The sequence below is a fragment of the Labrus bergylta genome, chromosome 8 (genome assembly GCF_963930695.1).
Source record: "Labrus bergylta chromosome 8, fLabBer1.1, whole genome shotgun sequence".
NCBI lineage: Eukaryota > Metazoa > Chordata > Actinopteri > Labriformes > Labridae > Labrus > Labrus bergylta.
The window spans coordinates 27,403,032-27,430,570 of NC_089202.1; the positions used below are offsets into that span (position 1 = coordinate 27,403,032).

General features: G+C 40.6%; 1 protein-coding gene across 1 annotated transcript in view; it reads right to left on the reverse strand.

The window, feature by feature from the left end:
- znrf2b (zinc and ring finger 2b) overlaps positions 1 to 10,684 on the reverse strand; it is a 33,989-nt gene extending 23,305 nt beyond the window's left edge. The window contains exon 1 of the mRNA XM_020637003.3: positions 9,753 to 10,684. Coding sequence (XP_020492659.2) covers positions 9,753 to 10,182 — 430 coding nt within the window. The 5' untranslated portion in view covers positions 10,183 to 10,684. The remainder of the gene's footprint in view (positions 1 to 9,752) is intronic.
- Between the last annotated feature and the right edge of the window lie 16,855 nt (positions 10,685 to 27,539).

The window sequence follows — 27,539 nt, forward strand, 5'->3', positions numbered from 1 at the left end:
AAGTACATCCAGTAGAAGTGCTTTAAACAAGTTTAACAGAACTGGGAAATCCTCCCACTTCCCTGAAGTCACTGGTGATGCAACACATCATCCTTCCTCGTGAGACTCCTCATCTGATAGTCTTGTTAAAATCACTTTGTTTACATGCACTAAATGTTCCCCTTTTGGCCCTTGTTCCAAAAGAGACAATGTTCTGCATAAAGTTGTTTACATGATGAAATTAATGATCCCCCCCCTGCTGTGATTAAACAGCCCCGCTAACTGTTGGCTGGTTGGTTTGTTTACAGAACAGAGCTGACAGTAAACAGGCAGCAGGCCATGTAAGTCATACACATATTCTGAATGTGTTGTGCACACTTTATAATGTCTATCAGAAAATAACGTGCATTCATGAGACCTAACTGGGGACATTCAAAAGGGATCATCAAACAAAATTTAGGATTATGTTATTTATTGACGTCATCCATTCATTTTTTTGCAGTCTGGTTGAATCCTTAAAACCATATACAACTATAATCCAAAGTGACACTCAATTGAGCACTTGACAACAGACTGAACAGACTGAGCCCGCCCTAATGCCGAGCGTTCATTGATATTCACTGAGGTCGTAGCAAAGCACCCGACCTTGTCTAAGGTGGCTCTCAGACAGCTGGTATTGTTTAACCACGGGTCAAACGGGGACACATGCTGCCTGCAGTCTGGCCTTGGTGTAATAATATGCATGTGTCTGTTTTGTAGCTCTCAGATATTCAGTCCTCCAAAGGGGACCTTAGGTATGTCGAGGTAAATCACAGCCCCTTACTGTGATTCATCACTTTAATTGGGGGGCGCTGGTGGCACGGTGGTTAGTGCACGTGCCCCCATGTGTGGCGGCTGTAGCCCTCCAAGCAGGCGGCCCAGGTTTCGAATCCAGACTGTGGGTCCTTTCCCGCATGCCAATCCCCATTCTCTCTCTCCCTGATTTCCGACTCTATCCTCGATCCACTGTTCTATCTCTTGAATAAAGTCACAAAAAGCCAAAAAATGAGTCTTAAAAATATATATATTTTAATTGATTTACAGAAGTTTTACTTGAACATGTTTGGAGGTCATTGGTCCGTTCTCCAGTATCAGACTAAATTGTGTCAAAGAAATGTTTTGTAAATATTCTTTATGATATTTTAGAATTCAGTCTTGGTAAATAATATGAATCTAAGTTCAGTGAGGTGTTCTCACTGAATGCTATGCCCGTGGTTGAATGCTTGCTGTTGGGACAGGGTGTGGGTTCTGTATTGGTCGTGTGTTATACGGCTTTCACACTTGCAGAAATCTCCTGAAAAACTCCTGATATTTCCAGGAGGAGCTGTATGTGTGAACGCAAACGGCCTAGGTTTCTCAGTTCAGACCTCTAGAATTTTATTCGCAGCAAGTTCGATTGAGCTGATGTGAGAACGCCGCAGGATATTCTCTGGAAAATTCTGACTTTACTTTTCTTACTTTTTTTTACCTTACTTGGAAAATTCATCCTGTGACTGCTGCACGGTGCATAGAGTGTATACACACGACCACTACGATCGCAGGGCACGTAATAAAACGGCTACATTACGTTTTTCTGTTCTGTTTTTGTAGGTTGTTCTCAGCTCTTGTTGATGTTGTCATTCTGTTGGACTACACATTGATATAAAGACAAATATTCTCATTATAGTGTCGTATAGTGGACCTCGTTGCTTCGTTAGCTGATTCCCCGTTGTTTTTTGACTACAAGTCTTACCTCTGGGATGAAAACGGCTTGGGGAGGAAGGAAATGTACTGCTATCGTGGCTAAGCTATAGCCGTTTTCACAATGCTGGCTTGTGATGCTAAAGCAGCTACCTCTCAGAGAGTGCAGTGTCATCTCAAATCACAGTCTTTATCATCACTGAAGAGATGTGACTGACTGATATAGTGCTTCTCTACACTGCTGTCTCAGAGAAGGTCGTTTATAGAAGTTGATGTATGGGATGTAAAACAGTTTGTCTCATTTAAAGTCATGTTACTGAGGGAAATCAGAGCTGGTGCTGTTATTGTTATAGAGCCATGCTATTGTGGAGGCAATCACAGAAGCTTTGGAGAATCCACTGCTCTGTTTAACTTGTAAGACTGATGTATTAAACCTTTGACCCAGCTATAATTACTTTTTGCAGGTAAACAGGATGCACCGACTAAAGTCCTTAAATCCAATTTGTCTATTTTGGCCCTGTTCGCAATGAACACATCCGTGAAAATAAAAAGTTTTCTTCCATTTAGAACTGCATCCATTTAGTTAACTCAGACTGCCGAGCTCTTATCACAGACTCAGGGGAAAAAAAGATATCCATTCAGCACGCTGACAACAGGAGGGCATGTCCACTAGAGATTACAGCATGAGGTCTGCAGAGACGGAGATTTAGAAACAACTTAAAACATAAAGGCTTCAGAGTTTGGACCGTAGCATGATCGTCCTGTGCACACACATTAGTGGAGGTGGTAGTGAAGTCTATAGCCAGCCCAGAACTGTCCAGAACTTTGCCAAGGTTTATTTTGATTATTCGATAAGGTTAAACATGGTTTCTAACAAATCCAGAGATGAACCGAGATCCTTCAGTGGTAACTTCATGGTACAGCAGGACTGTACATTCACTTGTTTTGCCCATAGCACTGCTGCTACAGAGGGTCATAGATTAGCAGCACAAGACAAAAACTTGCAGTACGATATAAAGAACATCTGTTACAGCTCTAAAACCAACCACAAGTAGTGCAGTTTGTCATTTAAACAGGTTGTGAACCGGCAAAGGAAACTAATGTTGCCCAACCAGACATGACATGTAAACTTTAACAGGAAGTGTTTTCAGATAAACTTTTTCTTTATTTGGACTAAAACACGACATAAACATGGACAACATTACACTTTAAATCTTCCTCAAATGAATTATAAACATTTTCTTTACTTTCACGTAGGACGTAAACAAAACAAACGTCAATATAACACTTCAAATCTATGTAAGATGTATTATAAACAGCCCAGGCCAGAAGTAACTCTTTCCTCCAGTGACATGAGAGGAAAAGAGATGTACAGTATGTGTTTGTGTGAACGTCACAGAGTTTAATAGAGGCCTCTTGACCTGTTTGGGCCCGTTTTTAATAAGTACTACAAGTAAATATCGTTTCATTGTCCTTAGCCTAACTAAGCGTCCTCTGGATTCGCTCGGGAAATGGTGCTGACAGCGGAGGAATTGTGGGAATTGGTGTTAGATGTATGGGTTCAGGCGGGGACTCAAATGACAGATACTACTATGTACATGAGCAATCAACTTCTTCTACCTGCCACTGTGGCTCTAGATTCAGAAACCATACCAACCACCAACCATACCAACTACTCAGTCATTTGGATGAAGCCAGCAGTTGGCCATAAATGACTCACAGCCAAGACTTCCCTTTTTGTGTGCTTTGTCCAATTAATAACTTTAAAACTAAAATTTGCTCATCCCAATTATATCTGCAAAATAGCTGAAAACAGAATGTAGGCTTCATTCTAGTTGACAGCAGTGGGAACTTAAAAAAGAAACCAATAATCTGTTGATTTACTTGGAATTAGCAGGTCTCTAACATCGTGATGCAGTTTTGAGAAAGTCAAAATGCAAGCTTTGTCAGGTCTGTCATCAAGAGGAGAATAGAACAACTTGTGAAATGATTGTGTCTTTACAGAAAGGGAGCAGAGGAGGTGACACCGTCTTTGTAATGAAGACATCGTGCAGAGTTTGCTTGCAAGTTTTGATAATTAGTAAGGGGACATGTTCCAATATTGGGGGTTCGGACTGATAATTGTATCGCGAAAACACTAAATTTTATACTAGTATAGTTTTCAAGTTGAATATTCAGGTACCGTGGCAACCCTACTCCTTCATCTGCTTCACTTTTGAAACAAAGGCCTACATCCACAGCTTTAGTTCAGTCCTGGTTAGTAACCATAAAAGTTTTTCTTCCATCTGGAGAACAAGACTTTAAGGTCAGGGCGCCTCTGCAGTGACTTCATTGCGATGTTCTCATGTCTGCTTTGGATAATTCACTTGGCCATATTGTGGTTGCGATAACTTTTAGATTTATTGTGAGGCCTTATCTTCTTTCCTCACACACACACACACGCACACACACACACACACACACACACACACACACACACACACACACACACACACACACACACACACACACACACACACACACACACACACACACACACACACACACACACACACACACACACACACACACACACACACAGGGAGATAAAGGCCTTGTTGTGCCATTCATCAGATTGTTCTGTAGGATCGATCTCTTTTTGATTGCCCTTAAATCTGGATTTCTCACGGCCATTCATGCTCAGCAAGCGTTCGGCGAGAAATGAACTGCCAATTCGGTTATCTGTGGGGTTAATGTTGTGAATTGTCAAAGTGAAGGGCGCTCTCTGTCATCCGACTGCTGACGCGGTTAAATCTGGAGGAGCCTTTAAATAAAGATTCAACACCTTTTGGCTGAGACACCTCACCACCTGCTAACACAGACTGCAGACACATGTACATGCGTTTGTGTGTGTGAGCATGTGTTTGCATGTGTGAGCGTGTGTGTGAGTGTGTGTGTGAGTGTGTGTGTGTGTGTTCTATTGGTTCCTCCATGAACCATTGTAGTGGAAGGAAACTTGACGGGTTGAGTTAATTATTAGGCGCCCGCCTGCTGACTCGTCCTCACATTAACAACCTGTGTACACAACCCGCCCCATGTGTGTGTGCAGCGTTGCATTCATGTGTGTTTGTTTAACAAAATACACTCACCTGCATCAACACTAATGTGAATAACCTACTGCTGTTTAATGCAGGACTGAAAAGTAATGAAACAAGACAAATAGGGACTGTGGGAGGGTCATGCAGAATAGAATTGACATGCTCCTTGTTTAGAGACAAAACGGTTTGTGCTGTATCTCACAATAGGTCATGATTGTTTTCAGTTTAGTCAACGCAGTCTAAACACTGCAGATACATTTGCATGCAGCACTTTTTTTTTAATCACACGCCTGTCCGCTCTGACTGTTTTACACGACACACAAAAAAGGTTCAGAGAGATTGAAAATGCAAAGCAAGACTTTACGCAGAGTTAACCAAACATACCCCGCCCTTCACACAAGTAAAGTTAGCGTAAATAATAGCTCAGAGGCTGATCTGACGACTTTATAAAAACAGCTGGTTGGTAAAGATATAGAACTTCATGAGTCCCAGATGTGTTGCAATAGTTCATTCATTCAAAATGAAGCTGACTGCAGTGCAAACTTCACTCGTAACCAGTGGTGGGACGAACCCAACACAGGTCATGAGTGAAGTTTCTTATGCCTCTACTATTTGTGGTAACTAGTTACTTTTATGATGTAATAACACCGTTACAATCACTAACATTTAAAGGAAGATTGTGCAACATTTTACACATAAATACAGCAGAAGTCAAGTATATCCTGTAAATGTCTCTCTGAGTCATGACTGTCTACAATGAGTGAGAAGCGCGAGTCCCTCCAGCTGTATTGTTGTCAGAGCTGTGTTTACATCACGTTTAAATGGACTAGAGAAAAGAAGAATAACATACTCACTGATTATTTGGATGTCATGTAAGTGTCTTTAGATCGCGGCCATTCCGTGTCAATTTATGTGCGATGTGAGGCTACGAGCTAACCAAAGTGCGCTAACGTTAGCCTGCAAACACAACAATGCAGACCACAGGCACTTGCAGCTCGAGCAAAAGCCAATTTTGTCCGCAGCTTGGGCTTAATGGTTCTTAAGCGGAGGTGTGGAAAAAACAGCAGTTTCTTTTGGTTTCATGCTGGGTGCTCAAGGGCTGGATCAAAAAGTCGCACATTTATCCTTTAAAAAGCACGCGTTACTCTTTACGTGAAACAGCCGACGGCAACACAAGATTAAGCTTTATTGACGTTGATTTGGCGGCGAGGTAAGGTTCACGTTAGCACAGTAGCATCCTGGGAGAAATAATGTAAACACACAGGTCAGACGTGAGCTTTCTGTCACAGAAATACCGACATTATTTTTCCCTGCTTGAGTTAAAGAACAAGAATAAAGCAGTGAGTTGTAGACTTGAAACTAGACTCTAGACATTACAATAGTTATTTTAAATGACATGCCCATCACCAGTATCACATGGGAACCAACTAAAGTTCAATGAGGAGACATTTTAAGTACACACCAATGTCAGTCCAATCATAAATAACATGGGAATGTCAAAGGTAGCTTTTCTCCATTTTTTTTTAGAGTAATTGGAAACTTATTTTTTAATGTCTGTGTTTATGAATGGGTTAACGGTTATATGAAGACCGGACACTAAATAATGTGGAACTATCAACAGTACCAGGCATGTTATAGTGTCATATGGAATATTATTTATTCAGGGTCAGGGTCCTAAGACGCTGACTAGACTCTTCTCCTCTGTCGCCCCCCGGTGGTGGAATGAACTTCCAAAACTCCATTCGATCTGCAGAGTCCCTCTGCACCTTTAAGAAAAAGCTAAAGACCCAGCTCTTTCATGAATACCTACTAACTTAATGATGATGGTCTCCATATTATTGATGATGATGATGGTTGTGACGATGGTTTTTGTTTGATAACGATGACTTATAAGATGGTTTCTATACTGATTAGAGCTCTCAAGAACTGCCCTCAATGTTGTGCTTTGCCTCTGGTCACTTCCTGTCAGCACCTGTGTGTCCAATCAGACTCAAAGCTGATCGTTTGCTCTTACTGACATTGTTCCCTTTTTTCTAGATCCTTGCTTGTGTTGTTCTTACTCTCTGATGTACGTCGCTTTGGATAAAAGGGTCTGTGAATTGTAGAATTGTATTTAAGCTTCAAATATCGCCGCCTCAGTAAAATACCAACAGGTTGGTTCAAAAACATTTCATTATATCCCGATCTGATAAATATTATTAGAACTTCCTGTTTATTCTTTATTCAGCAGGGAAATTGTCCAAACTGTCTGCAGCTTTTTGTCACTTCTCCCGCTGCAGCCTCCTGCTCTCAAACAGTCTCCAGGCGACAAGACATTACTCTCAAACGAGCCTATTGTCTTCTCCACATGCTTTCTCAGAATGCAGGGAGGCTTTTGTCTCTCCTCTGCGGGTAAAAAGCTTTCCACAACTTGATCGGTTTGACAAGAAGAAAAAAAAAGGTGGGCGTTTGCAATGCTGTCCAGAGATGACGGGGGGAACACCATAAAAAAAAATAAAAAAAAATCCCCAGCCTTCTAATTTGATAACCCAAGCGTGAGATCCAGGAGAGCTGTGACTCACCTGTGGATGCTGCTGTAGAGTTTGTACAGACATCAGAGCAGCAGATTATTGAGGGAATCGATCATTCTTCCACGCTGAATTACCGGGTAAGGGAATGTATCAGGGACCGGGCAACCAGCTGCTACAGCTGTCACAGTTAAGTCAATGAAATTAACAAGACGACATGCATGGGCAGCTTCACACTGTTTATCTTCACACAGTGTTTGTTCCAACTAACACATGTGAGTCATCGTCCTCACACATGAATTCTATTACAAACCAGCAGGAGCCAATCACTCCTCAGGCAGCATCTCCTTCAGTGTCTCTGGAGGTCAAATCAACACAAACACAAATGTGCAGCCTTGCAGGTCTGATTATTGAATCTTAACACAAGCATGTTTGGTGGAAATGGGCACAATCACGGATTCATCACAAACATATCTGTATGAGTGTTTATGGTTCCAATGGGATCTGTTTTACAGAACACACAATGCAGGGGTTGAAGCTGTGTGTGATTAAGCATTGATGCCATCATGTAGTCTGTCAGCAGATCACTGCAAAAACTGTGATTTTGCAGAACATTTTCTGGGGTTGGGGGTATTAAGAGTGGACAGTGCTAAGCCCTCCATAGTTTACAATCCTCTCAGTCTGCAGGGATGCACCAGCCCAACATTTAAAGTAGCATTCTCTTGATGGCAGTGGATATCGAGTTGTTAGTTTGGGATCAGTGGAAGATTTAAGCTTGTCGCAGATTGCATTGAGTGGCGTGAGACTCGTGTCCAACCAGTCCACTGTTAAAGGTGAACACAGATCCTGGAAGAAGCTGTGGACGCTTCAGATGTAACTAACTTAAAATACCTCCAAACTGCCCTTAGCCTTTACTGTTAGCTACCTCTTTGCTATGTTGGCTCCACCTGACAAATTGCTTCAGGCCTACCAGAGCACCGATGACATCACCATGGTCTGTATACTACGAACTTGGCATAAACAAAGAAAAGCATTGAACTGAATTGTAAAGATCAGCCACATGGATCAAACCATTGTCACAAATACTCGATCTGTGTGAGTCAGTATCGATTAATCGATATCAGATACCAGGACAGAATCGGTGCATACCTAGTACGCAGCACATGTAGCAAAGCATCCCAGCTGAGCAGACAGATATCTGCACCAGTGTTGGTCAGCAAACAATTCAATATTCTGTTATTCTTTTTTATCTGTTTAAGAGAGCAGCATTGACAGCTACTTTGTCATATAAGTGCAAAAACTCTGTGCACAATCCATGTACAAAAAGGTCCATTGAAAAGTCATTAAATCAGCTGCCTCGCCTGAAATTTTTTTTCCTCCATAAATAAAAATTTTAAATCCTTTAAAAATTTTGGCTTTTTTTAGTGTTCGTATGGGGGGTGTGGATCAGTTTCTTAAGTTAGTCGACTTCATTTTCATCAGCTGTTCCTGATTTGTTTTGATTTTTTTAAACTAAAACTAGAGACTTGTTCTGAATTGTTGCGCAATGAGAGTAGGGCTGGGAAACATATCGAGTTTTTAAGATATATCGATATCTTTTCAGACTAGATATAGGGTAAGACAATATCGTTAATATGGATTTAGTTTATGTTGCATTAAAATAACGTTACAGAGGTGCCAGGTCGCCTTTTTCTCATCTCACTGATGATGTCTGTCCCTCTTCACCCTGCTCCTCCTCTCTCTCTCTCTTTTAATGTATTTAAGGAACATTGTTCTTTTATAATATTACTTTTTAAATTCACAAACAGGTAGTTTATTTTTCCACATGTTTTCACTGTTAATAAAAGGCATATCGATATCGAGTAACGCCATTCAGCTAAACAATATCGAGATATGACTTTTGGTCCATATCGCCCGGCCCAAAATGAGAGGTGTGTATATTTTTGTTCAAAACAAGTCAAATATATATATTTTTTTACAAATCCAAAACCTTAAGGGATGCATTCACTCAGAACCAAAACCTCAAAATAGTCTTTGCATTATTTGGTAGTAAAGACAAAAGCAGTAACCTGCCTGAAACCCCCCAAAAAGATTACGCTCTAAAACAAAATGCTTCATTAATCTCTTAATAGTTTCAGCTTTGACTTTTAATCAGTAAATCAGTTGTCAACTGTTTAGTATTTAGCTTATATCTTGCTAAAAAAAAAAAAAAAAAAAAAAAACACAGACTGGAGGACTTCGTGTTCTCATTTTCTGCATAACATTTTGGTAACATTGCCCCCCCTCCATGTGATCCAGGACGACCCGCCAAGCCCTGCTGTAAACAAACACGTGTCAGTGTCACTACAGTTCAGGGAGTCAGTGATCTGAGACACACACACACACACACACACACACACACACACACACACACACACACACACACACACACACACACACACACACACACACACCTGCTCTGCCCTCTTACCTCCGAACAGATGAGGCGAGAGGTGTGCTGGTAAAGATCCTATCATCAGCCGGGGACCTTCGTGCCCTCCTCCTCCTCCTCCTCCTCCTCCTCCGCCTGATCCCTGCTCCCGGTCCCCCGCATCCTCCGGGCTGCTGCCGGACTCCGGGGAGCTGTAGGCTCCGCTGCTGTTCGGAATGTTAATACCGGACTGAGGTCTGGTCCCGGAGCCCCCTGCAGACCTGGCTCTCGCTCCAGGGTGCTGGCTGGTGCTGGCCCCGGAGGCTCCGGACGCGCCGTACGCATGGTACCTCACACCCCCGGCGGTGCTCCTGCTCACATTACCCCCGTTGCTGCTGGCCGTGCTGGAGGGCAGGTCCGACCCAGAGTAGGCTCTGGTCCGTCCGTTAGCAGCCGGGTTAGCAGTCGGGCTGCTCTGCTTTGCCCCCATGTTAACCCCCACCTCCCCCCCTGCCCCCCCAAACCCACCCCGACCACTGACTTTGAAATATTAAAGAGGCGCTCTATGAGCCACTGCGGGACAGTGCGCCAGATTTACGCTCCACAGGACAGGACGAAAAGGCAAAACTAACTCAGCGACATCACGGAAATGTCAGTGAATGAAAAGTTGAACATGCCACCCGAGACAAGAGCTGAAGACGTGTGTAAAACTTTAGCAGCCGACCGTCACCATTGTGTTCAGTCAGTCAAGAGTTGAAGCTGGTTCCGGGCAGGTAAACGTCCTTCCCTCCCTGGGTCTCTGCTGGGTCCTCCTCAGGCTCCGCTCCGCCATGGCTCCTCCTGAGCAGCGTGAAGGAGTGAAGAGCCCGGCTCCTCACACCTCCTCTGCCTGACAACACATTGCTCAAGAGAAAGGAAGTGATGGAGGAGAAAGCCCTGCGAAAAAAAAAAAAAAAGAAGCGTTTAATCAGCGGCAGCGAGGAGGAGAGACCGCACCACAAGTACGACAAGCTGGCTGAGCTCACGACGGCTTCCGCTCAGACGTTTCAAAATAAAAGCAGTTGTACTTTTTCTACAGGTACAATTTTAAAGCTCCGGTATACAAGTTAAAACTACCCTTAAAAGTCCTATAGTAATTTAACTTAAGGATTGATTTTTTTTTTTTTTTTAGTGTTACATGCTAAGAGGTTGGGCTTTTGACCTTAATATAATATATATGCTGCTATAATCAGCAGGTCCTGAGGAAAGCTAGGGCCATACTTGTGATCCCAGATCACCCACTTCACAGTGAGTTTGACCTTTTACCCTCAGGTCGTTGTTTTAGAGCTCATAAAAGACTCCAGGTCTCATTTTTACCGAGTGTTAAACAACAATTAGGTATTTGTTGCTCTTTTCGTGCTTGAATTGCACATTTGCACACCTCCGCTTTGCACTTTAATAACTTGAATCTCCATTCTGGTCCGGGCTCTTGACTGATTATGTAGTGCTGTTTTTATTTGGTTTTATATTTTGCTGTGTTGTCTGATTTTTAAAATTTGTTTTGGTTTATGTTTCATGGCGATGTTGTCCTTGTGTTTCTTGTCTTCTGTGTGCTCCTGTTGAAACGCAAATTTCCCCTTGTGGGACAATGAAAACTCTGAATCTGAATCTGAATCTGAGGTGTTTATAATCAGACATACCACCAATATGCCAGTGTCAGATACAAACAAACATATAGCTGTTAATACATTCATTCATTAATCATTTATAATAATAATAATAATAATAGATGGAATTTGTAAAGCTCCTTTCAAAGGACCAAAGGACGCTTTAGGGCAGAACAAGTAAGCTACACACAGACAGGATAAAACAGAATGAATGAATAAGGAAAGAATGATAGCAATGCTTTTCAGGAGGTTTTTTTTTTAAGTGTCCGAAGGGGTAGCATTAGAGATCTCTCTTGGGAGACTTGAGAGGGTAGGGGTTTCCTCACTGAAGGCTCTGCCCCTGAAAGTCTGCAAGTTAGTGTTTGGAGAGGCGTGTAGACCGGGGTCTGAGGGGCCGGAGGAGGTCTGAAAGGTACTGAGGGGGGCAAGGTGGTGCAGTGTTTTGACCAGGAGTCATTAAAGATAGATGAGTGTGAGGAAGATGTGCTGCCATGGCTGAGTGATGGCTGAAGTCTGGAAATGAGAGTGAAGTCCAGGAAAACACCTAGAATACAGACGTCCAGCGATGGGTAGATGGAGCAGCCATCAACGTCAAGGGAAGATAATCTGAAGAAATGAAACACGACAGCAGAACTGTTGCCAAAAAAAGATCTAAGGAGCTACAACGGCCAAACGCATTTCTATTTGAAGTATCCAAGTTGCAACCATAGCCTGTTAAGATGGACAGAGCAACAGCTGACCGGCAGTGAAGCCAAAAGATTTAAAGCCACCCTGTGCTGACTGTCTGCAGTATAAGGTCATAATCCCCACCTCATCTCTGTTAACAAATGAGGCATAGGTCCAACTATAAGATGAAAATGCACATCAGATTGTTTTTCATAAGCACAGTTTTTTTATTTTCATCACAAATATTTTTGATTTCAACCCCTTTTTTTTCCTGAGAAGTTATTTATTCATACAGTAACTTGTTTGATGCTACATGTATGAAATGTGAAAAGCCATGATTGACAGCTCTGTTGATGAATGCAGCCCCAGCAACACTGTGTCATCAGATTACCATTGAGCAGATGCTTTTATCCAAAGCGATGAACATCAGAGAGTAAGTACAACACTAATCCAATCATACACTGCCACCGAAGCAGTGGGAGCAATGCAGTGTCTTGCCCAAGGATATGTTAGACATGTTGCTCAGCTGGGGATTGAACTCTTGACCTGCTGGTTGAGAGGTGATGACTCTACCAACTGAGCCACAGTCACCCTAGATGGTGTGGGCCTACAGCATGCATGAACGGTAACAATGAGTGTCTGTAACTGTTCTGCTGTGGACTACCCACCGTAGGGATTTTTGATATTTTATCATTTATTTTATCATATCGTCATCAAGTAAAATTTTCGTTTTTGTTAGCGGAAGAGGAGTGACGTCAACACTGCGACTTTTCAAGCCAGTCCCTTTGGTGCAGACTCTGGTTTAAGTCTGTCATATGTCAGAAACCGTTTTGCATCCTGTTCAATGATGAAGCCAAAAAAAAAAAAAAAAAAATCCACATTCATTCTATCAAAAATACTATTTAGTTTACGCATACTGTTCAAAAAGGTTTTACCTGCTCAAATAGGATATTATTATATTTGCATCAAACGTCACTTCACTTATTTTTAAATACACTGTATGCAGCTTGATTCACTTGAAAACAATCTGTGCGATTCAGCGCGGCAGTCGTGCTCTTATTTTGAAATCCAGTGGGCGTTATTCTGGTGGCGCGTGTTTATTTGTGGAAACTTGATGAGCTTTGGTCCTCGATGTCGCGTGACGTCAGCAGCAGCGCAGGGACGTAAACAACAACTAGGGGTCTCGCGCCTCTTTTATGGTCTTCCTCTTGACATTCTCCTGTTAAAGACATAAATGAAAAAACATGCAGCACATTCATGTTTTTTTTTTTTTTTTATGGCAAAGGGTTGTGTGCTTACATAGCTTTATTTGAGCCATTACATCCAACAAACTGTGTATGCCCTTAATTCTGGACTTATTTCAGATCATCTAAACTTACTGTTTTATGAATCTTTTGCCGAATGATTTGAATATATCACAAACACGTTGCATATAGTAGATTTTAAGTAGAAGATGTGCACAAAGGTTTGCTCTACTGACTGCAAATCTGCAGGTCTAGGCTACAAATTCCCCCAAAAAGTCATTTAGCAGACGGTTTATGTCTAAAACAACGTTCATCATAAATATAAAACACAATGAAGCATCTTGAAAAGATAAAACAACTTCTGTAAGAGCCGACAAACAGCTTTAGGACTGATTGGACACAAATGCACAGAGCACAGGGTGTAGAAAATAGATTTTCATCAATACCTTTCATCTTCATGAATATTCTAATCAACACCACCCTCAGTAGCATTATCGGCCACATCCTCCTTTTAATGTCATGAAGTGCATAAGTGTTCATGAAAGAGCTGGGTCTTCATCTTTTTCTTGAAGAATGAGAAAGGGACTCTGCAGAGCCAGTTGAGTTTGGAACAGGGGACAGCACAGTTTGTTCATTCATTTCACCACATGGGAAAAACTCAGGAGGAGAGTCTGGACGTATAGAGCCCTGTTGTGAAGGTAGGACCAGGTGCCTTTCATTGGCAGAGAGCAGCATTCACCTGGATAAGGAAGTTCAGGTAAGGAGGAGACATTTTTGTTGCTGTTTTGTAAGCAAACAACCGGGTCGCTATAAGGGGCAGGCAGGAGTATTTTAGGTATTTGTCAGGAGGCTTTATAGGCCCCCCTCAGCCTCTAGTCATTTGCCTGTCACTAAGTTTGTGTATAAATCTCACCGCCCTTTCTCTGTACATTCAAATGTATAATTCAACTGAAATCTTTGCACTGGCAAATGTCAACAAAGTATGTTTCAGCAGCATCCTGTTACTTACTCTGACACCTATGGCTGCAGTTTCAGGCATTGAAAGTGACTACGTTGAAATGATCAACCCTGATGGTCCGGCTTGCTTCTATAAATCACAAAGAGGCTTTCATTTTAATTTGTTTCATAAGCAGCTGAAAAACTCCTCACAGGACGTGTTATGAACATCAAACTGGGTGTTCAATTTGTGAAGAAAGTCCTGGTAAGGCTGCACAACGGGAGATTTATAATTACTTCACATGCATTCAAAAGAAGAGGAAGACTCTGACCGGGAATGAAACACCCAAACGTGCAACATCAAAAATTGTTCCCAGGTGCGAGCAGCCAAGGATGGCATTCTGCAATTCTCCTTTCAGTATCAAATAAATAAAGAGGAAACAGCTCAGATAGAGGCAGGTTAAGTTCACAGGGAAAACAGCAGGAGAGAAAGTACACAGTTAGGAAGTGTTGTTCACTCCCACTGAGACAGAGAAATACCACCAGAAAGAAAGTCACCTCAGCACAGTAAACTCCCCCTGTAGAGTGGCTTTCTGTCAGCGACAGCAGGCACGTTGTGGAGACAGCAGAGTTCACCGAGCCTGTGAGGAAGGTGAGTGGTTTTCTCACCCTAGACTGCTGTAATCCTTCTAATCTCCTCTGTCTGGAAATAGCTCGGGTTATCTGTCCATCGATTGACCGCAACATCAATCCCCAGCTACGTAATGAAGAGGAGGAAGCACACAAGACACACACAGGCCAAACCACAATTACATTAGCCTTAATGGTTTTTTGTTTGAATGAACTGACAGTGTGGTGGCATTATTTACATGTAATGTGAACGGCGGGAATGTGAAGTCAACATAATTAACAAAACATCATCCCAAAACCCAATTAACACAAGAAGCCAACAGCATGAACGGAGGATTGATACCAAGAGGAGCAAAGATAAGATGATGTAAGAGGTAGAAAAATAATAAAAAAAGATATAATGATAAAAAGCTATAAAAAAGAGAAACCATAAAATTAAATAAATAAAAGGAAATAACAATGATATCAGATGAGATTAAAGCATTACTAAATAAAAGCAGTAAAAACAACCGGCCCCATCCAGAGATCAAGCCCCCTCAGTCTGAGATTCCTCAGGTGAGGGTATCCTGGCTCAGATCCAGAGGTGATCATGCTTTTGCACCCATGATGACTTCTAAATGATCTGCCTGAGGAGGCATGCAGAATCCATGAGATCTTCTAAAATAGACTTGCTTGTGCATAATGTTGTCTTCCTCTTTTTAGCCTTTTTATCGCCCATTTCTGTTTTACTTCTGTTCACTGTTACTTCTCATCCTTGCTGAATTTAGGATTCAACACACAGTTATTGTATATTTAAACGTACTGTATGTTACAAACTGTAACCCAAAGTGAGATTTGTTTTCCTTTTTCCTCATTAACACTCATCAAACACACGGTGTGTCAGGATTAAAAGCCATGCAACTTTTTTCTTTTGTCATATAACAGATGATGATGTTATCATTTGGATTTTCTACATTAGTGGTTTCAAACATTTTTCCTTGAAGACCCTGAACTTGTATCTGAGAAAAAACTGGACGGCTGTCGCTCAAGTTGGTAGAGTTGGTCATCTTATCTGTCTGTCTCATCTCAAGACATTTAACCCCAAGTTGTTCCCGCTGCTTTATCAGTGCTGTATGAACGGGATTAGATACTTCTGATGGACACTTTACATCAGTGTGTAAAAGGGTGTGAATGTGTAGATGTGACCTGAGGTGTAAATATAAAAGTGCTTTGAGTACGCAGAAGACTAAAAAAATAACTATACAAGCTCAAGTCCATAAACCATTTAGCATTACCAGGAAAAAACATGAACTCTTGAAAAAAATCAATATCAATCTGATCTGTTTTCTGCATAACTGTTTTTAATATCCGTGTTAAAAGGCTGTCTTTGATGAATCTGTTTATCTGTTTACAAGGCTTATAGATTATGGTATTGACCTGGAGATGTACACGCCCACCCTCTTTAGCACTCCTGTGATAAATACCCACTGCTGATCTGTTAATGTGGAAGCTGACACTTGGCTTTAACATGCCATGATGAAGACTCGTAAGTTGAAATGTGTAGGCGTCTAGTCCATAAATTAAAGGCTTTTTTAATTTTCACAAAGCAGTGTGCCTTGGAAGTATTTGGTTATTGACACAAGTCTAACCTTTCCTGTTCATTTGGCTGTATGGTTTAACTTTTATTTACAACCAAACAATTAACTAATTGCCTTCCTTTCTACTTCTTCTAACTCTTATTTTGAAGGGCCAATTAAAAAAAAAACAAGCTAAAAATCTGCTCATCATACAAAATGCATCAACTGATAAGTTTTCAAACACTCAAACCCACAATAGTTGGATGTTAATCACATTTCCTGCATGTGTAGAATTTGGGAAATGCTCGCAGATGATGTAAATTCCTGGTTTTATAACGTCCTGTGTTTGCTCGTAGCGATTGCTCCTCTTAAAGAAGATGAATAGGTTTAAGAAAAGCAACAACAACTGAGGTTCAAATCGCAGATCATTATATGCTTAGAGGGGATCCTTATACCGCTTGGCTATTGGTAACTGAACATTTTAGTCATTTTAATTGATTTATCTCTTATAATGGATAGATGCATTTAACCAGAGAAAATCAGTGTTTTAGTTTTTTTGTTTGCTAATTGGGATTTTTTCTCCCAGAATCCTCCCCTCATCTGATGTCTTACATACTGACAGTTATTCATTCGGGTTAAGATCAGGAGATAACAACTGAATGCCAAATAAGAGTCTGTCTTATTGGAGAGAGGAAAAACAGCTTCCAAGCATCAGGTCGACGGTAAACAACATTTCATTATGTGCTGGGATGTGGAGTCAGGTCTTTGTGGATCCCACTGATCCCATCTTCTCTTTGACCACTCTAAGCTGTCAGACTTCAAGGTGTAGTCCATAAATCCAGCACAGACACCTTTTCAACACGCCCCTCCATAAACACACACACACACACGCACACACACGCACACACACACACCTCATTAGCCAATAGATCACAGGTTCACTTTGAGGAAGACCACAGGTTACATCATGGATGGCATGCACAACATTACATCATTCAGTCATCATAAATATGACCCTCTCTGTGCTTTGGTTTGCTCAGACCTCAAAGAGACCAGATTCTCTAAATGTATTACACTTACAGTATGTTTTAATGTTTGAATGATTTTATGTTGCTCATGTGTCTATAATATCCTGAGTGAAGACAATAAGGATGGAATTGTTCTTTGGGTGAAAATAAGAGTATACTTACTCATCCAGGTAGATGTAGAACAGTGCTTCCCCCTGTTGGCCAATATAAGACACTACAGCTTTAAAAAGAAGAAACGAAAGATGCTGCAACAACGGACTAAAAAAAAGAGACTCAAACACAAACAGCCAAAAGTGCAATTTAATATTAAAACCCAACTCAATTGAATTTTTTTTGTTTTGTAAACTGGAAAAGGTTTAAATCTCTTTTTGTCTCAAACATGTTTATAAGAACATTTAAAGTGACATACAGAGAGAGTGGTTGATCTTCTTTGGCGGTCAGGCTGTCAGCTGGGTGACATTTTTAGGGTTTACTTGAATCATTTTGCATTCAGAAAACATGTACAAAAGAGAACGTAAAAGTATTCATAATTTACTTTTTCCTCTTTGGATCTTTTCTAACACTAAGAGAGATTAATTCTGTGAAAATGTAAAGCCTTTGGTGAACAAAACAGAAGCTGTTGTGAAGTTTATAACTCTTTGAACTCTTACGATTGGTCTCCTACTTGTAAATTCACATTTATGAATATCAAACATTGCTTTTATAATAGCAGGATTCCTCCTTTACACATAAATGATGAACTTTTTTATGTTTTCAGCAGACAAAAAAATATGATTACTTAGAAAATAAGATGAAAGTACGGCAGCTGTCAGCAGCAATACGCGCTTCCTTATGTAGCGGTCTTTGACGTCACCACGATAAACATGTTGCGTCTGTCGTGGCTGCTCTGTGCCGTCCGCCACGACATCTATGAAGTGAAGGATTTCTCTGGCTTTTGTGTCAGAACATAAAGTTAAAATACACATCAAAACACGGATTCTTTCATGATATTTATCCAAATGCAGGAACGAGCAGAGCGGCTCCTTGCTGTGTTTTTAACTGGCTTAGCAGAGCAGAGGAGGAAAAGGAAGAGAAAACAAAAGCTGATAATGGAGGCATTGAACTATTCATAAACTGCTTCAAACCAACACAAGAATCTGTTCTGCTGTGTGGACTGGACTGACCTGAGGGAGCAATGACCTTTTATCAGTAAGTTAAAGAGACAGGACAGAGTCAGAATCAGGGAGAGAGAGACAGAGAGTGGGGAACGACATGCGGGAGAGGAGCCACAGGTCGGACCCAAACCCGGGCTGCCGGCCCCGATGACCACAGCCTCCATACATGGGGCCCGCTCACCAACCACCAGGCCACCAGCGCCCCTTTTATAAAAAATTAAATGTGGCTCCACATGTCATCACCAGCTATATAAGTCAGCCCCTGTTGCAGAGGTACTTTGGTTTCACTTTTGTACAACAGAAGAAGACGGATATGTGCCGTCCATATTAAATTATGAATATTAATGGTCTAAACTGAAGTTTCTCAACTGGTCTGGCCTAAGGACCCATCACCGACTCCTTCATGTGAAATCACATCCCAAATTTTCGATATTTAAAAATAAAATCTCATTAGTTTTATGAAAAATTGTGCAGTTTGGAGCTCAATGGTAACATGTGACAGAACAAAGAAATAGAACAAAACAAAAATGTTTAAAAAGTGCCTTATAAACTATTTTGTTTCTAGGCGCACCTTCACGATACACTAAAAAGGGTAAACCACTGGTGTGTCTAAACCTACAAAGTACCTCGACCGTTGGGACTAAGCGACGTTAACTCTAGGCTAAAGAATGCTGAGGGGGGAAACAAAAAGCCTTCAAAGCTTTATATTTAGAGGCCTGAATGTCTTTTTCCTCTCTATTTTAGCGCTGTGCACCTCTTGACTCCAGCCAGCTGTCTCCTCTACATCCAGCCCGAGGGGGAAGTCCCAGACAGAAAGAAAACAGCTGAGAGGGCACATCCATCAAACTATGCCGTCAATAATCCCAAAGACAATACCACAGAGAGCAGAATACACCCAGCTGAAAGCAAAGCAAAGCTCCATGTAGTTCATGTGCAGATGTTTCCTCAAGGCCTCCTCAACATATAGAAATCTCCCCAGAGTTAATTTGCATATTGTACTGCTACTCACCACAGGGTGGCAGTGTTGCATTGATAAAAATCAGCTCAGGCACTCATCACAAAAAGCCTTTTCCTGAAAACAACACACACTGAAGATACTTTTCCACTGTAGGCTATAAGTTTGGAGTAGACCCAAATAGCAAAGCTCAGATTGGGCCTAATTCACAAACAAAGTGTGTACACAAAAATCTGTGTCTAAACTGTTCGTACAAACATTTGCTGTACAAATCTGGGATTTATCACTATGTTCTTGCTTGAATTTTATTCTTACTCTGCAAACAAAGTTAGGACTTCCTCTGACCGTGATGTAAACACACACCCTTAAAACTTAATGCATGAAATATTAAAACTACATTCACATTGAAATTTAACAGTTTTGACTTTCAAAAAGTCAACACTCCCTCTTAAAGTTCCATGAAATCAAACATCTATTGACAAAATCAAATGATTAATCTATTTTAGAGCATGCAGGCTGCATACATGATTACAAGTAATACTTTTCTCCACCTCGACATTCTGGCCTTGAAACACCTGCAGTCCTTATATTGAGAGATGGGGGCATGGTAGTATAGTGATTGGAGGTTGCGGGCATGTGCGTCTCAATTTAGAACTATTCTGAATCACTAACATGAACGCAAGGTGGTGAGAACAAGATTGGCGACTTGATGATGATTGATCATCATGATGAGTTAGAAAACATAAATTACACACGTGTCAGTATTGAAAAAAATCTAATAGAAAAGTAATAGAAACGTTTCTGATATATTGATCACTGTCTTTACTCTTGCAGCAGGAATGCCAGAACAGCAATGTGTGTGTGTGTGTGTGTGTGTGTGTGTGTGTGTGTGTATGTGAACTACAATGGAGTAATGACCACAGAACTTTGTTACAGCGCTGTTGCTGAACTGAAATATGTAAATTGATACAAACACACACACAAAATAAACACACACACACACACACACATACACACACACACACATATAGAATTCAATAGAAAATTTGCCCTAAATCAGTCTTGCCACAATTGGACTGATCGTAGTAGTAGTTGTGATTGTAATAGCAAAACGAGTCTTTGTGAATCAATGAGCACAAATGTAAAATCTAATTAAAATGTACAATCAGACGGGAGATCTTAATAGATCTATCTCTTTCTGGGTTAAGGCAAAAGTCAAATTTTTGATAACAGTTTTTTTTGTAGCTGATCAAAACGTTAAGAGACAACCTGCTGCGATCAAATGACAACAACACAGATTCAACATTCTAGCTGTTTTCACATGTTGACTTAGAGAAGGCTGCCCCTGAGATCTCCCTCAGTTTTTATTCACACATGTCCCTCAGCTTAAAGTTGGACAGGGGGAAACTGCTTTGCCTTTATATAAATGCTACGTTTAGTTCCACATGATCACAGTGTCAATGAAAAAGTGGAGAAGAACATACTGGTGAGCAGAAAGTGTGATGTAACAGTTTAATTACATGCATGAAGATCGCACCAGTCGTGCACTGGATGCAGGATGTAAATGTCATCAACCCCTCCCGCTTGCAAGAGTGAAAACACGATCAGACACCATTTTCACATATGCACTCCGGATAATATCTAGATAATTTCAGGAGGACTGCCTCGGAGATTTTCCCGACCTGTTCACACATGCTCCTCACAGCTGGAGACTTCCGGAATAAACACGGAAGTAGTGGAGGAAGCAACAGAGTCCGCTTTGTGATGCTATAATGAGAATATTTGCCTTTATATCAATGCTACATGTCGTCCAGTGGAACAACAACATCAACAGAAGAGCTGAGAACAACATACTGAGGAACAGAAAACATAATGCAGCCGTTAAATTACGTGCACAGAGATCATAGTGGTTGCCTGTATACAGTCTATGCACCATGCAGCAGTCACAGTATAGAAATGTCACTTCCCCCTCCCATTGGCTTGAGGTGAATTCTCCGGTGAATATCCTGCTGTGTTCTCACATCAGCTCACTCGGACTTGCTGCAGAAAAAATACTAGGGGTCTGGCAGGAGAAACTACAGGTGAAGTCCAAGTGAAATATTCGGCTTATACAGCTCCTCCGGGAAATATCCTGCATTTTTCAGGAGATTTCTGCAAGAGTGAAATCACCATCAGAGTGAGAAAGGATGTAAGGTGGTGACTACTAAGTTGACTTTTCCAGTTGTACATTTGGGTAAAAAAAGGGAAAAAGGAAACCAGTAACAGTTTGGTCCTCAAGTTTAACCCCGATGCTCCTAAACAGACCCACATTCCCAACTTTTTATTTTTATTTTTAAACACCAGCGAAAAACAACGTTTGCACTATGATTTATATTTGAGTGCTTCTGCAAATAAAACCCCAGAAAGAAAATAGATGATCTGTCTCCAGACTCGAGCAGAAATATGAACCTCTCCTTCCAGCTCTGTGGTTTAACATCTCACAGGGGTTAATGTGAATTCTGATCATGTTTAGCTCCGGTTTACAGCTGCATATTATCCGATTACACAAGTGACCATTGACTGACCTCAGTAATACACCAACACAGCCCCCATGTGTTCTGACTGCGGCTGAGCAAATCTGCATTCCAGACAAAAACTTGAAAAGAAGAATAAAGCACATAATTAATTGCCTGACATATTCTCCGGTCCCTCTCCCAGCGTATTTAGCGGTTGGTGTCAATCAGCTGGATTAGGCCTGTTTTTCTGTTAGCCCTGTGCTGACAGTGGGAAATGATTAAAAGGGGAGATTATGTGGCAGCAAATTTGTGTTGATATCATTAAACTTTCATCACGGACTGGGTTTAAAGCTCTAAATTGCTTATTAACTCGGCTTTTTGTGGCTGTTCGCCTATCAACACTTCAAATGAGCCAGAAATCAGAGCAGCACCCCCCAATGCGCCTCATTCTGTGCTCTTATTGTGTGTGGAAACATCCTTTGTATGATGGGATAAAACATGCACGCACATACAGTACATGGATTTTCCCTCATTTCGGGTCCCTCTTTGGTGTATCCAAAGTCGGTTGAGGATTTAAGGATGACAGAATTCAACCACAGAAATAGTCATGCTGTTATACATTCTATATGTGAATAAGTTTGAGTAGGTTTTTTTCTGTTCAGATGTATGGAGTTCATACAGGCCACGGAGCAACTGTACCCTATGGCGCTGAATATTACATGTTGTGAGTATTTTAAAGTCAACTCATCACATTACTCACTTGTCATAATTTGAAAGATTAACAATCATGTCAAAAGAAGGGGAAAATGTACAACATATACTCGTGCCAAAAAACGCCTTCGAGAGAGCTAACGTGAGGATTCAGCAGACAACCCCCGAAAACCTTCTTTTTTATCCATTGGTGATGATACAACTCTCTTTCAATATCACTCTTGGCACATTATATTAAAGATATTTAGAGCAAGGTTTAAGGTTCAGAGTGTCAAACTCCCTTTTTTAATTTGAAAAAGTGAGTCCGGGTGCAAAGTGTTTTTGTACAGTGGCCGTTAGGTGCAAGTGCTCGGTAAAGGCTGAACATTAAGAAAAACGAGCAGCAAATTCCAAACAATGCAAATTCAAATCGAAATGTCCACGATAAAATTAATAGCTGAAATGTGCTGCAAAAAGAGAAAAGTATAAACATCAAATGTGCTCCAGTTGGCCACCGTAGTTTTGTTCTTAAAATGAGTTGAATGAATTAAAAGGTGTTTTCTATGGAAGCCCTTAGTGGACATACATCCATAAATGTGATTTTCCGCTTTGCCTGTGAGATCAAGAGGTTCAATAGGTTGTTGTCTCAAGATCTTGACTATTTATCTTAATTTTTTGGATAACAACGCTGTTTTTTCCCCTAAAATTAAGAGTTTTTTTATTTTTATTTTAACAGCTGAAATATAGTTTTTTACACTTGTTATCTCGATATAACAAGATAGATGAGTTGTGAACCTAAGAAGACAAATCAAATGTATCAGGAGGCAAGAAATTATGTAAAAGCGACACTGTAGAAATCCAAATATGCGGACAAAGCGACAGAATTGGACAATTGATTATTGCTTTTTGCCTTAACATGGTGGACTTATCAGAGATCAACAAACGAGAGGACGCGGACTAGGTTAGACGAGGTGTTTCTGTTGTAAATGATGAAATAATGAGACAGACTGCGGATTATTTTAGGATTTATTCGGCCGAGGTCAGACAAAACATGGCAATGCATGAATGACTGACAGACTTTTTATGTTAACAGTCTTACTAATATTCTGTTAGCAGGTTTAGCCCACAAATGTTTTTTTCATGTAGATACACGTCGAATAGGCTCCAAAAAAGACATTACCTTTACTTGAAACTTGAAAATCACATTTCCTTTTCAGCTCACAACATGCACTTGGCTCCTCTCCAAATATAGATCTGCTGCTACAGTATGAGGTGTATTACACTTACTGTATTACAGCTATACAGACCTAACAGAAGAATTACCCTAAGAAGGTTGACATTTTTAAAATCCTACTTTCACAAAAGTTATCAAGATGCATTAACTCATCAAAATTCAGACTAACAAGGGAATTCGAGGGAGCAAAAAACATTATTGAGCAGCTTCTTTACGTGCATGATGATCACAACTGTTGCATGATATGAACCTCATCATCCCCACTCACTCGCTAGGGGTAAATGGTAAATGGGCTTGAGCTTGTATATCGCTTTCCTAGTCTACTGACTACTCAAAGCGTTTATTTACCTGGCAGGTCAAACCTATCACTCTGATTGTATTATTAACTAATCCATTCATACACATTCACACGCCTCCAACTAAGCAGCGGGAGCAACTTGGGGTTAAGTTTCTTGCCCAAGGACACATTGGACATGAAGCTGCAGGAGCTGGAGATCGAACCCCCAACCTTCCTTTGGAGAGACGACTTACTCTACCACACAGCCGCAGCATGGGTGAATTGTCCTGAATTTTCACCAGTGGGCTGTAAGGATAAAGTTAAGGTAACGTACATCTTAAAAATTCAGCCATTTGCGTTCACACATGCAGCTCACTCTGAAAATTCCTCAAAATGTGGAGGAACCTTGACTTCTCAATGTTGTTGTGCTTGTGTGAAAACAGCAAACGTGTCCTCTCTCATTCCTTTACAAAATACAAATGGTGCACTGCTTCTTATAATCAGGTACTCTTTTGCCATTGTGCCCATGCACTCACAGAGCACACACAGTTCACTACATGAAACATTGTGATGCACAGATTATATCCACTGCATGATCCCATCGCAGCCGAAACTACAAGTGCTCCCTCAGATTAAAAAAGACATTTGGAGCATTTACGCTCGAGGCACAGCGGATGAACTTCTTTGATTATCGGCCGAGATCTAATGTTAAACAACACTCTGTGTGTATATCTTCATAGTTAGGAATGCTCTTAATATTTATTCACTTGGTTTTTGCATAATGGACATTGAACCTTCAGTGGGACTGAATCAAAAACTGTATATAAAGATGGACAGAGTAACAGCCGACTGGTAGTGAAGCTAAATTATTCTCACTTTCCCTTGCTGTGCAGCTGCCATAAATGTCATAAACCCCACCTCCTCCATGTCAACAGATGAGACATGGATCAAACTGTAAAGCTAAAGCAGACGTCACATAATTTCCTGTCAAATGCAGATTCAATTGGTGATAGTTACTAATTATTATACTGATTTGTCATACTCATTTTTCTCAAAAGTTATTTTTTTAATTACTTATTTGATGTAAAAAGAATATGTGTAACGTCAGGATCTGTTGACAATAGGGTTGCTAGCAGAGTAGGAAAGGGGAGGAGAAGATGGAATGAAAACTAACAGTAGTCATTGAACTTTGCATAACTGTGAGTTAGTGTTCAAAACAGACCCAAGAATCGAATCGGATCTGTTCTTTATTGGTAGGTTAAATACGCACTTCGGTTAGCGGAATGGCCATGGCGTCAGTTCCCTGGTTCAACCAGCCAGCTCCCTTCTGGGCATGACTTGGTACCTAATATCGTAAAAATTTGGAGGTTATTTTGGCTTCAGTTTGAACAAATGAAGCTGCCCGAGATCTGTTTTCTGTGTTAATATACATTCAATGTTTTTTATGAGCGAGAGCATGCAGCAGAGAGGGCTAGGTGTCGTTTTTTTTACCCATGTATGTCAAAAGCATGATTCCACTAAAGCATGCTGTGTTGAATCAGAAGAGGAAGTAGAGCGCCTGTTCTTGTCTCTTGGCCTCCCCAGATCAGCAGCACGATGCTGAAAGGGAAATTATCATTGTGATGTCAGGAGAGAGGGGGAACAAAACAATTCCCTTTCAAACTACAAAATTCAGGACATCTTCCTTCTCAAAGACATCTTTATGTTGAAAAAATAAAAGCACAGGGAAAAATGTTTTGAACCCTATGAGCTCACAGGTGCGTTTTTTTTGTCAATGGTCCGATCCACTTCTGATTCATCGGATAGCATTGAACAAACGAAGCATCTGACACCTCGTCTTAAGCCCTGGAGCTCAAAGGACACAACACTTCCCCATCTTGAGGTTCTTGGCTTGAAGATGACACTTGTGATGAGCTGTTCACCACTTCACCACCAATTGTAAGAAAGGGCAGCATGTCTTTCCTTGTATTACTTTTATCTCCTGTTCATGTCGTCATTCATTGCTGCACTGTTGCACCATTATCTCTCTCTCTGAAGGTCAGTGGGTTGATATTACTGAAATCACAGGAGAGACATTTTTCTTTAGTGATGAGAGGAAGCAAACTGTAAAAAAAATCTCTGAAGAAATCCAATTAGTCATCATTTTGATCTTGCATGTGCTTAGCATGATGTCTTATGTTTTAATTGTGTTGTTCATATACGTATCATTGGGAATAAGAGAAAAACATCTTAAGAGATTTAGATTTTACAGATTTATCCAGTTCATTGAAAATAAGGGGGTGGATACCTTTGAGAATCTCTCAAAAAGTTTCAATCTGCCAAATTCTCATTTTTTTAAATACCTCCAAGTAAGAAGCTACTTAACAAAAATAATGGGCAATAAGACTCTACATGACATACACCCCTTAGTAACATATATAGCCAACACGTATAACAAACAAAACTCTAAAAATGTATTAGGAAACATCTATAGAATTATAGAAGGGGGGGGAGATGTGCTTAGACTTAAGGCACTGACTAATTGGGAAAAACGAATTACATGTAAACATATTGGATGATGAATGGGAAAATATTTGTAGTAACACTTGGAAAACAACAAGCTCCTTACTTTGGAGGGAGTTCTCCTGGAAACTTCAAATTAGATACTTCAAAACACCTATCATCCAATCAAAATACAGCCATAGCGTCACATCAAGCTGCTGGCGCAACTGTGGAGAAAGCAAAGCTAACCACACTCACATATTCTACTCATGCCCAGTTTTAGAACAATACTGGCCCTCAGTGAAAGAGGAAATAAACAACATTTTTAAATGTAACCTCTTCCTCGGTCCACAAGATCTACTTTTGGGAGCTCTGTCCCTTAACTCAGATAAATACCTCTATAGAATTTTAAGAATAACGGCGATCAAACAGATAACTAAAAACTGGCGTAAACCAACCTCACCACAAATAATTAGATGGAAAGAAACAATTAAGGACGTTTATAATATGGAGAGAATTACACATAGGATAAGGAATATAGGTGACGTCTTTGAGTCACGATGGAAGATGTTAACAGACACAGATTTAATATAGGGGCGAAACAAAGATCAACAAAGAGTGAAGTTTTGCGTATACTTGAGCATTGAACTTAAGCCACAAGCAGAAGGTGAAGAACACATAAACAAAAATATATATTAAATTCTATTAGAGTAGAACAAGCCAAGGCCCACTTTTTTTATTGTTCTGTTTTTTCATTTTTTATTTATTCTTTTTGATAAGTTAATATGCTCTGTTGTTCTTTTGCTCTTTTTATTTTTTTCCTTCTTTTTTGCTCACTCTTCTCTTCTGTCGTAG